A 12,520-nucleotide genomic window follows, 5' to 3' on the forward strand; every position below is an offset into this window, starting at 1 on the left:
GTGGAGTCGTAGGAAATGACGTAGGCAGAAGTTGGGGGTATCGCGATGCTACTCGAGAAGGGGAGATTTTTTCAGTGTTAGTTCTGTTACCTCGTAAGCTGTGTTCCTGGTTGCCATCCTTCACGTGATGCTCCGAGTGTTAAGTTCATGACTGGAAGTAAGTTTCCTTAAATATGTTCATTTTCCGATTCTGATGTTGGCCGCGGCTTTAGTTACATTCTACCGCATTGTAGCACCGCATTTTTTCATCTCGTGACTCGAAGCATGTGCCGCCGGCCGCCGCCATTATGTAGTAATTTTATTCGGCCACACGATGGCGCCAAAGACCTTTGTTTACAGTTAGAGTGGATGCTTCGGCTATGTATGACATTCTCACTGTGTTTAATTGTGTCCTTTTCTGTGTTTGGAGCAAGAGATGTAAGATTGGCGTAGTTCAAATTATATATGTCCTGTTATGTGTATATTCAGATGGATGTGTTGGTTTATTTCATTTAATCCTTTATATGTATCTTAGTGAAGCTGTTGCTGTATATATTTATATACTCATGGCAACTTGTTTGTTACTACAGACTGCTGGCAACACTGAGCATCTAGGTGGCAATAAAACAGCTGGCGGTGACAATCCAGCAAAGTGGAAGCCTGTTGTCCTCCTTCCTGTATCCTGACCGATACACCATCTTGTTAGCTGCTGAACCTAAAAGAACTAGCCCTCACCACAAGTACTCCTCAACATTGGTCCTTCGAGCCGGAGGAGTTATCAAGATGGAGCCAGATGGAGCGACATGTCCTGATGCAAGGCCTAAACGCCATACACGTCGACCAAGCCGGTTTGAGGACTTTGATGTTAACTATACAGGCCACCTCTTTAGGGAAATGCTGCAGTGGGATACCCCACAGCCTCACACAAGAAGCGACAGAGTTCAGCCTCAGTATAGTCATACGCCACCCCTCTACAGCGACAGGGATGGGGCCTATTACAATACACCCCCTCCACGGGGAAGAAGTGAACAAGATGTGGACCTTAATAGGAGCCTCTCACCTGAATTTGCACCTTCCAATTGGCCAGGGTCTTCAATACACACATTTCATACAGAATTCAGAGCCTTGCAGGCCGAAAGAGAGCAGCTACTCCAATCACAGCAAATTTTACAGGAGGGCCTCAAAGAACTGAAGGAAGCAAAGAGTGACCTCAGAGAGCTGATTGGAGTGGCTCACCTGCTGAGGAAGGATATGGCTCACCTGACTGCCTCACAGCCTAGCACCAATCATCCCCCCAAGCGCGGTTCAGGAGAGGTATACACCACCCCTGAGACAATGCCACAGGAGGAGGATGAGGAGGTGTGGCCTGACCCACCGCCATGGCCTGAACCGATGGAAGAGTTGCACACAGGATTCTCCCAAATGAAGGTTGACGAACAATACTCCGATGATGGTGTACAGTACCACCCTCTACCCCACACAGCATATTTTGCTGGTGAGCCTTCGCTGCTGAGTCATCGCTGCACCCCATATCAGGACCCTGTGGCCAAGGATGGAAACACGTTTCATGCCCCTCCACAACACTCTGTGCCACCCCCCTGCTGGGCACCAAGTAAGACAGGTTTGCTCCCAACCAAGCCTGTTCCAGCCAGTTCCCCCTCTCTTGTCACTGGAGTAACCAGTGGGCACGGCAGCAACCCATCTGCTCCTCTTTCGGCTGAGCTAGTGTACAGGGGGCCCAAGCCAACCATTCCAAGGTTCATTCATTCTGATCCCTCTGAGTTTGCTAGGCTCCGCATGGCTTTAGAGAACCTACTCCCTCCTAATGCTACTGAGCTCTTCAAGTATCAGATACTTGTGGACCACCTCAAACTAGATGAAGCTCGACTTATTGCCGATGCTTACCTGAACTCACCCAAGCCTTATACTGACACCATGGCAGCCCTCCACGACAAATTTGGACAACCTCATCAGCTCGCCTTGAGAAAGATAGCAAATGTCCTGGATGGTCCTGAAATAAGGCGAGGTGACACAGTAGCCTTCCAAAGGTTCTCCCTTCAGGTGCAGTCACTAGTTGGGCTGTTACAAACATTAGGACTGGAAGGAGAAGTGGAGTTGAACTGTGGGTCCCACGTTGCCCGACTAATAAGTAAGCTTCCTGCCGAACAGAGAGCTGATTTTCGTCGACACCAGTTTAAACAGCCCGGGAGCACCTACACTCTGTACGACCTATCTGCATGGCTTCGTCAGGAGTCCTGGTGTCAAGGATTTGACGGCCAAGCAGGTGTAAGAAGCAGTAGAGAAAGGACCAGTGTAAAGGCTGAGGCCCGTCCAGGCCGACAAACCGTGACAGTCCTACATAACCTAAAGGGGCCATCAGAACACACTTTTCCACCAGTGAAGGAGAGTCGAGCTAGAGGGAAGGTCAAGAACAAAGCCTACTGTGCCTACTGTGAGAGCACAGAACACTATTTCAGCCAATGTGATGATGTAGCCAAGCTCTCCAAAGAGGAAATAAAGGACTGGATACAGGTCAACAAACGATGCTGGCGCTGTGCCCGAACTCATTTAGCTGCTCAGTGCACACTAAAGAAACCCTGCAGCCGCTGCCAGGGTAAACATCTGCTGGCTCTTCACGAGGTAAATGCCAGGACAGAAGGAAACAACGCTGGCATGGCTGCAAAGGAGGAAAGCTGCCTAACCAGTTCGGCTTCGGGCTCACTCTACCTTGATCGCCATGGGGCCAGCAATCGTGTCATGCTGAAGATTGTACCTGTGCTTTTGAGCCATGGAGAGCGGACTCTAGACACCTATGCTATACTTGATGACGGTTCAGAGAGGACCATGCTGCTCCCTGCTGCTGCAAAGACTCTTGGTCTGGCAGGCAGCCCGGAGGACCTGCCATTACGAACCGTCCGCCAAGATATTCAGATGCTTCATGGACATACCGTATCCTTCAGCGTCTCTGCTGCTACCAACCCCGGATCCTACTACAAGATTGATGGAGCGTTTACAGCTGATCGTCTCAACTTAGCTCACCATACGTATCCTATCGACCAGCTGAGAAGGAAGTACAAATACCTGCATGGGATCCCGGTCCCTGCCCTGAAGGAAGCCAAGCCTCTGCTTCTCATTGGTTCAGACCAGCCACACCTGATCACCCCCATAGAACCAGTCCGCCTCGGCCCACCTGGAGGCCCAGCAGCAGTCCACACCCGGCTTGGCTGGACCCTTCAAGGGCCAAGTCTTTTCATGGGGCGGCAGACCCAGCCTGTCCTATCCCTGTATACATCCGCCCAATCAGACGAGTTGCTCAAACATGTGGAGCGGCTCTGGCAGGTGGACGTGGTGCCTTACCGATCCGAGAAAGAGGTCACTCGGTCGAAACAGGATCAGCAGGCTGTGGCCCTGCTCGAGGCAAGAACAACTCGCAGGATGGTCGATGGAGTCTTCAGGTATGCTACACCTCTACTCCGTCACCCACAGATGCCGCCACTGAATGCACCAAAGGAATCAGTCATGCCCATGCTTCGAAGCACAGAAAGGCGCCTGTTAAAGGATCCCAGTCGGGCTGATGCCTACAGGGCAGAAATGCAGAAGCTGATCCAATCAGGAGCCGTGAAGGAAGTTACACATGAGACTTCGCCCAAGGAGAACTGGTACATACCGCATCATCTTGTCAGTCATAACGGGAAGAATCGCCTGGTGTTTAACTGTTCCCATAAATACCTTGGACAGTCCCTGAACCAGTTCCTGTTGCCTGGCCCTACTCTTGGAGCTTCCCTGCTGGGGGTGCTGGTCAGGTTTCGTGAACACCCCATAGCTGTGAGTGGAGACATCAAGGGGATGTTCCATCAGGTACTGCTCCTCCCTGAAGACCGGCCCCTGTTGAAGTTCCTTTGGCGGGACTTAAAGGTGAATGAACCCCCTAAAATCTTCGAGTGGCAGGTCCTGCCATTTGGGACAACTTCAAGCCCCTGCTGCGCCACCTTCGCCCTGCAGCATCACGTGATGGAGCACACACAGCCTGACGACAGCCTGAGATTCTCCATCGAGAGGTGTTTCTACGTAGACAACTGCCTACAGAGTGTTGGCTCACCGGAAGAAGCGAGAGATCTGGTGGATCGGCTAAGAGAGTTGCTGAAATCAGCTGGCTTCGAGCTACGTCAGTGGGCTTGTAATGATCCAAGTGTCCTGAGCCATTTGCCTCCAGAAGCTAGATCACAGAGTCTGGATCTGTGGCTAGCCGAGGACAAATCCAACCCGCTAGAGACCACGCTCGGGCTCAGCTGGGACTGGAATACCGACTCCTTGGGTTATAAGCACAGGCCCGTGTCCTATGAGGTGCCAACCCTCAGAAACATCTATAGAGTCCTAGCCTCACAGTACGACCCTTTGGGCTATCTGTTACCCTTCACCACTCGGGCCAAGCTCCTTCTCAGGCAGTTATGGGATAAGAAGCATGGTTGGGACGACTCGAATCTTCCCTCCACCCTCCTGCAAGCTTGGTCTGACTGGGAGGTGGAGCTTCAGTTCTTACCTCACCTTACCTTCCCACGTGCCTATGTTCCTGCCAGTGCTAACTTAAAGGGGGCCATTCGTGAGGTGCACATTTTTGGGGATGCTTCTGAGAAAGCTTATGGAGCGGTGTCCTATAGACTGTAGAACAGGATGGGCAAGTTCACCTCACCTTCATCCTAGCTCGCTCCCGGGTAGCCCCCAAACGAGCTCTCTCTATTCCCCGCCTCGAGCTCTGTGGAGCTTTGCTGGCAGCGCAGCTGGCCAGTACCCTGAATAAGGAACTCACCTCAGCGATTGAAAGAACAGTCCTGTGGTCTGATTCGACCACTGTTCTTACCTGGTTGAGCTCACAGTCCTGCCGCTACAAGGTTTTTGTAGGAGCCAGGGTAGCTGAGATACAGGAGTTGACGGAACACTGTACCTGGCGCTACATAGACTCAGAGAGTAATCCAGCGGATGACCTGACGAGAGGGAAGGCTCTGGCCGAGCTCAAAGTGCCTAATCGGTGGTCGAATGGACCCCCCTTTCTGCTCAACAGTCCTGACACATGGCCAGAGAACCCGAGCTCCGAGCCCAGTAATGACGAACTTGAGCTCCGGAAAACAGTCTTCTGTGGAACCTCTATCACCTCCACACCTACCTGTCAGGATGGAATGGCGTGCAAGACTTGGCAGGAGCTCTTGGATGTTACTGTTAAAGAGCTTTGTGGTCAGGCACTCTCGACTGCGCCATCTAGTGCCGAGGACTATCAGAATGCTGAACAGGCCATCCTCCGGCAGGCTCAACAGGAGTCATTTCCCGAGGAGTGCAGATTGCTTTCAGAAAGAAAACCTGTCTCATCCAGAAGCCGCTTGCTTACCCTGGCACCTGAACTGGATACCTCAGCCGGCCTCATCAGAGTAGGGGGTCGGTTGCGACGCCTAGAAGGTCTGGACAGACCTATATTGCATCCGATTGTCTTGGATCCTTCACACCCTTTCACACGCCTGCTTATCAAGAAATATGATGTTGATCTGCATCATCCAGGCCCCGAACGGGTCTTCGCGGAGCTGCGGAGGTCTTACTGGATACTGCGTGGAAGAGAGGCAATTCGCAAGCACCAGCGAACCTGTCCTGAGTGTCAGCGTTGGAGGGCACAACCCTCTGTTCCCAAGATGGCTGACCTTCCAGCTGCTCGGCTTAGACTGTACAAACCAGCCTTTTACTCAACCGGTGTTGACTGTTTCGGGCCTATGTTTGTGAAGGTAGGAAGACGTCATGAGAAACGCTGGGGAATCATTTTCAAGTGTATGACGACGAGGGCGGTACATCTTGATCTCCTAAGTAGCTTAGACGCGGATGCGTTCCTCATGGCCCTGAGGCGATTCATAGCCAGAAGAGGGACACCGGCAGAGTTATGGTCTGACTGTGGGACCAATTTCAAAGGGGGAGAACGAGAACTCAGAGAAGCCTTTGCCAACATGTCAGAGACATTGCAAGGGAGGCTCGCCCGTCAGAAGATCAGATTCCAGTTCAACCCCCCGGCAGCCCCACATTTCGGAGGTGTATGGGAGAGGGAAATCCGTTCAGTGAAGACAGCTCTGCGCACCTGTGTGGGTTCCCAACCTCTTCACGAGGAGGTACTCCGTACAGTTCTGCTTGAGGTTGAATTGATCCTTAACGCAAAGCCCTTAGGCTACGTTTCCGCCGATGTGGACCCTGTGACACCCAATAGTCTCCTCATGGGGCGGCCTGATGGATCACTACCCCAGGTGGTCTACTCTGAGACAGAGAACCTCAGTCGGCGACGTTGGAGGCACTCACAGATTCTTGCTGATCAGTTCTGGGCAAGATTCATCAGGGAATACTTGCCTGGCTTACAGGCAAGGCAGAAGTGGCAGTCAACTCCTCCTGAACTTCTGGAAAAGGCAGTTATTATGGTTGCAGATCCACAGCTGCCTCGAGCCTTGTGGCCAATAGGCCATGTGATTAAGGTTCATCGTAGTGATGATGGACTTGTCCGATCTGCTGATGTGAACGTTAATGGACGTGTTTACACCAGACCAGTTGCTCGGTTGGTAGTTTTACCTGCCGTGCCATCGGAAGACAGCGATACTAAGCAGAATAGCAAGTCGCCTCCCTCAACTGATTAGGGAGCCCTTTTTCGGGGAGCAAATGTGTAACCACATTTGGGGGCGGCTGTATAAAAGGCTCTGGGATTTTATGTCTATGTTCTGCAATATTGTGTGGGGTGGAGTCGTAGGAAATGACGTAGGCAGAAGTTGGGGGTATCGCGATGCTACTCGAGAAGGGGAGATTTTTTCAGTGTTAGTTCTGTTACCTCGTAAGCTGTGTTCCTGGTTGCCATCCTTCACGTGATGCTCCGAGTGTTAAGTTCATGACTGGAAGTAAAGTTTCCTTAAATATGTTCATTTTCCGATTCTGATGTTGGCCGCGGCTTTAGTTACATTCTACCGCATTGTAGCACCGCATTTTTTCATCTCGTGACTCGAAGCATGTGCCGCCGGCCGCCGCCATTATGTAGTAATTTTATTCGGCCACACGATGGCGCCAAAGACCTTTGTTTACAGTTAGAGTGGATGCTTCGGCTATGTATGACATTCTCACTGTGTTTAATTGTGTCCTTTTCTGTGTTTGGAGCAAGAGATGTAAGATTGGCGTAGTTCAAATTATATATGTCCTGTTATGTGTATATTCAGATGGATGTGTTGGTTTATTTCATTTAATCCTTTATATGTATCTTAGTGAAGCTGTTGCTGTATATAGTTATATACTCATGGCAACTTGTTTGTTACTACAGACTGCTGGCAACACTGAGCATCTAGGTGGCAATAAAACAGCTGGCGGTGACAATCCAGCAAAGTGGAAGCCTGTTGTCCTCCTTCCTGTATCCTGACCGATACACCATCTTGTTAGCTGCTGAACCTAAAAGAACTAGCCCTCACCACAAGTACTCCTCAACAATATGAGTTGATTTCATTTAGTGCATACAGCTTTATAAACCAAAGATTATGTAGGCACAGGTGAATAAAACCCCCCATAACAAAACAACAATTTTGTGCTTTTGTATATGTTTTACATGCATTGCTACCATTATATTTCAAATGATTTTTTTAGAGGGCAATCCGATATCTCTTTTTTCCGTATTTAAATATATGTAGATTTCTGCTGTTTGCACTTAAACGTATAAATGATTTCGGTTGTAAGCAGCAGCAGATCAAAAACCGCGTGTGCTCATTCGCTTTGGCTTGTGGTGCTTCACCTCTGACGAATAGGACATCAGATGTGCGTTTTCCATGACGTCAGCCGGCCTAGCTTGCCCTCCTCTCCTGTCCAATCCCCTCCCCTTGATGCAATGCAAAATTCCCCCCTTGTGTTCTCTTTCCAAACCCAAGTCGGTGTCTCTACACAAGGTCCCTGTGTAGAGCTGTGTCCTCACAGGGCCTTGGAGTGAGTGGTAGGTCACTGCTTAAAGAAGCAGTGAATGAAAGAGGTGGGAAGAGGTGGAGATGTAGAATGAGAGAGGGGAGTTTCTATCTCTCTCTCTTCTCTGACATGGCTCTGGTCCGGGTTGAGGGATTAGTGTGTGAGGCTCCACCACAGCCTCTTCCTTGGCTTGTTTCCAGATATTATCTTTAAGTGTGAGCTCAACACCAGCCTCTCTTTCTTATTCCCCTCTTCCCTTCCCCCTTCGTGTACGAACTCAGTGGTGTGAGTCATCCCAGGCTGCTCGGGGAGTGATTTAATTGCTCTCTCTCCTCCTCCCTCAACATGCATGTCTCGTAGAGGCCGTCACTGACCCTCTACTTATACAAAAAATACCATCAACCTGTTCGTTGCCACAAAGGTTGGACTGTCTTCTAAGACAGTGCCAATACAAACTCTAGAAATTTGCTCAGTTATCCCCATTGGTGGTGACAGAATGCCACCTGCTTCTGCCACGCTTTGGTGTGATAACCCTTCTGTATTGTGTAGTCATGCTGAGTGAATGTGTGCACAGTATAGGGAGATAGAAAACACCCACAACAACAGTAGAGCTTTTGTAATCACAGAAAAAAAGCCTCCTGCCATTTTCACCTTGAGGATAAGAGAATTGTTGTGACTGGCACTTTGTTGGTGCAGACACTCTGAGGTAATACCAACTCATTAACCTATGACACAGATATGATGGTCTTCTGTAAGAGAAACAGTTTTGTGCTTTTGCTTTTATGTTACTGTTTTTGCTTTATGCAGCGTGTCCTTCACTGTAACTTTTTTACTTGGGTAAAAACACAGAAACCTCATTGTGTTTTCAGTTTTAGCCATTTATATGCAGTTGTATTCTGCATACAAGAGATTCTACTAGCATAAATCGACGCTTTTTTCCTGTCCTCATCTGCAGTTGAGAGGTAATCCAGTAGGTGGCACTGTTCCTGCAGAGGAGCAGGGTATTGGGGGGTGTAATGTGGAGGCCACCTTGCTGGGATTGGCTGAATGTGATTGAAAATAGGTCTGCCTTGACTTTGCAATATCCATCCATATATGAACCCTCTCAGATGAAAGACTTGTTTGTTGTTAATAGGCAAAGTAATTACTGCACCTCTGCAGCAGTCAAATATCCTTCATAGCAAAGTGATTCAACATTGACATTGGCTGTGAGATAGACAGAGCTCAAAAAGGGGTGCTGAGGCTAAAATGACGCTGTGATTATAACAATTAGAGAGCCTGAGCATAGAGTGTATTGCTCCAGGGGCCGACTGGCTTTTTTTCTCTCCTGTGATGCTGATGAGTGTCTCAGAGTTGTATAACAGCAGACAGGGATCAATGGAGAATGCTGACTCTTGAGAATACCATGGATGTACTTTAGACTGCCTGCAATGGCTACTAATCCACAATGATTATGCTGTGTCTTTGTGCTTGGCCTAGTCTAGACAGACAAAATGCATACATACAGATGCACAGCCTCTGAGTACGAAGCACAGTCACTTTTTACTCTCCAAAAACACACGTTTCTGCATTTATGTTCCACCGCTATCACCACCAAAGTCTTTTTAGATTTAACTAACATTTAACCTAAAGCTATACTGATGTTGTTGCTTCCGTTGCTGAGTTTCAGCACACTGAGCCATCGCCAGGAGGCAAGGCCTATAGGAACACAAACAAAGTCCTAATGCTTACCTCCAGATCTCCACTCTTCATCCCCCTCTCGCCTTCATCTCGTCTCGCCTTTTCTATGCTACTGTGCTGCCCAAAGTGGATGTTTCAGTCACAGCATCCATTTCAAAATGCAGCATTGATTTCATTTTCAAAGACATTCACATTTGAGTAGGTGTCAGTCTTTCACATTTGAACACTGAATTAATACTGTGATTCAGTGAATACTTTATGTTTATACTACACATGAGCCAAATAGTCTTTAATAATACTATTTATTGTTTATTTTAGGCTAGCCAAGGGGCAAAGAGATAATGCTTGGCATGCATGATTGGCATAGTAAAGGCTTCTGACTACAGATGTCTGCTGGAAAAATGTCCAAAAGTATATTTAATAAATTAATTTTTTTTCTGTTGCTGACAGAATACAACATTTCTTTACAGTACTGGTATTTTTCCCAGTGTTTTCTTTTTATTTATACTCATGTAATGCTTGTTCTTTCTTATAGCTGTGTTGGAACTGAATGTCCCAGAGCAGCCAGTTGTGGCGTTGCACTCCAGTGATGTGGTACTCAGCTGCTCCTTTAACCACACCAACCCCTTCAACCTGTCCGATCTGAGTGTCTTCTGGCAGTTGACAGACACACAACGCAGTGTGCATAGGTACTTGGAGGGACACGACCAGCTGGCAGACCAGGCAGAGAGATTCGCCAACCGTACCAGACTGTTTCCCAACCAGCTGGGCCTGGGCAATGCTTCACTCCTACTAAGCAGGGTGGTGGTGGCTGATGAAGGCAGCTATACCTGCTTTGTGAGGGTGCAGGACTTTGGCAGCGCTGCTTTGCTGCTGCAGGTGGCTGGTAAGTCAAGCTGTGATGTCTGTGACACATTAAAATGCACAAAGTGTGAAAAGTGTTTTTCAAGATCGATAAATGCTATATTCTACATTCGTGGTGTAATGGAATCATAATTTCCGTAGGGATTAATGAAGTATTCTCATTCTGATTCTTGAATTAGGCTAAAGAAATAGAGTTGCACATTTTTATGAATTCACCTTGATCTAGTATCGCTAACAACAACTACATAATGAGCATATATGCACCAGTTAAATATAATCAATTTAACTTTCGTACAATTAACTTCTTTGGGATAAATTCCTTTCTCAAGATGTAAATAGTTTCCTCTGGGCTATTAAGCATTGATTTTGGTCAAACATTGATTCTGTCATCATTATCTGATGACATTGATTATTAGCCGTTGTTATGGTCAATCAGCCATCGCTAACATCTTCTCTTCTGGGTAACCACACATCCCACTTTGACAGCAGGGATTCTTCTTTTTATTTGTAGTGGTACTTTGTGCCTTTCATCCCTTCTCACATTTCTGTATCTGTTATGAGTTTGTTTCTGTTTTATGCATCAGGCAGTGCTAATGAATATGTTTCATATGTATTCTTTTTTTCCCCTCTGCCGGGGAAAGGGACAGCACTGCCTCCAACGGTGACAAATTGGTTTCATTTTATGCATTAGAATGATAGGTATTCTATTTTTAGCCAGCATTTAAAGTAACACTGCAGATTTCCTTCAGCTGCGCTGAAAGAAAATGAATGGAACTCTCAACGGAAATCTGTCAGTCAAATGGACAGCTGAGGAAGTTAGTGTGTGCCACACTATAGCCGTCTTCGTATTGAGAGTCCACTTTTCAAAAAGCAGCACAAACTTATTTCATCTCGCCCTCAGCTCCACCCCATTGTTTGTTGTGCAATGATTGGTTCTGGGAATACAGCAGCCTCTTTCTTCGCCACCTCTGTACTCATGCTTCAGCTCAAGGGATTGGAAAAGCGTGATTCTAGCCGAGGCTGACGACTCACCCCTCACCTCCACCCCTCTACACTCTTTTCTGTGCCATAGGCTGAGTCGTCCCAAATCTCTCAGCATGGCAGTTTTCTCCCAGGCCTCCTCCTCACTCGCTTGCACTATATTTTTCTTTCTGGGAGTGGCTCAGTGCTTTGGGTCTCCAGAGAGAGTGGCGTTAGAGTGTAGAGATGCAGCATCAGGATGTGCCGCAGATGCTGTCTGTGGGATCTTAAGCACTGTGTTATGCTAAGCTCCCTAAATATAATTAAGAATTTAATGGGAATCATGTCAAACAGTTTCCAGGGTGACACTCACTGCAGAGAATCTAAAACTAGTGAATTCAGTATGGCTCTGCTGCTCTCTTATCCCTATTCTCACCTGTCTTTACTCATCCTAGTCCTCTTTTTTTCTTCACTCCCTCCTTCAGTCCTAACCCATATCTTATCTTTCTTTGTGTGCACATTTTTTTCCCCAGCACCCTATTCCAAGCCCGTGGTGACTTTAGAGCCTCAATCCAACCTGCGGCCAGGTGATGAGGTTGCCCTGACTTGTGTTTCCTATGGTGGTTATCCTGAGGGTGATGTCATATGGCAGGACGCGGGCGGGCGCAACCTGACAGAGAATATCACCACTTCAGTTGTGGCCAATGGAGAAGGGCTGTTTACCGTGACCAGTGTATTAACAGTGGTGCTGGAGCCCAACAGTACCTACAGCTGCCGACTGATCAACCCAATACTTGGAGAGGAGGGCTACATCTCCGTTACAGTCACAGGTGGGATTTATAAAAGTTTTCTCATTCATGTGGGGAGCGAACAAGCAAATTCTCATTGGTTTCCAACGTTTTTTAACGTAACCAGCTTACACTGCATTTTTTTTTGTTCATTCATAAATATGTAGCATTTCTTATTAAAGTCTTGTACGCTTTTGTTAATCAATCAATGAGTTGAATTTTCTGCTGTGGATGCTTAACTTTTTTCTCCCTTTCTAAGTCACAGTAATGATATAAAGAAATGAATGAGAAATAATGAAATG

At 47.7% G+C, this 12,520-nt stretch overlaps 1 protein-coding gene across 1 annotated transcript in view; it reads left to right on the plus strand.

Moving 5' to 3' along the window:
• Positions 1–12,520, plus strand: part of cd276 (CD276 molecule) — a 79,037-nt gene that overhangs the window by 14,250 nt on the left and 52,267 nt on the right. The window contains exons 3-4 of the mRNA XM_085365400.1: positions 10,142–10,492; positions 11,964–12,260. Of these exons, the coding sequence (XP_085221526.1) occupies positions 10,142–10,492; positions 11,964–12,260 (648 nt within the window). The remainder of the gene's footprint in view (positions 1–10,141; positions 10,493–11,963; positions 12,261–12,520) is intronic.

The sequence above is a fragment of the Diplotaxodon limnothrissa genome, linkage group LG1, assembly GCF_057381915.1.
Source record: "Diplotaxodon limnothrissa isolate DT_005_m linkage group LG1, D_limnothrissa_male_GT1.1, whole genome shotgun sequence".
Classification (NCBI taxonomy): domain Eukaryota; kingdom Metazoa; phylum Chordata; class Actinopteri; order Cichliformes; family Cichlidae; genus Diplotaxodon; species Diplotaxodon limnothrissa.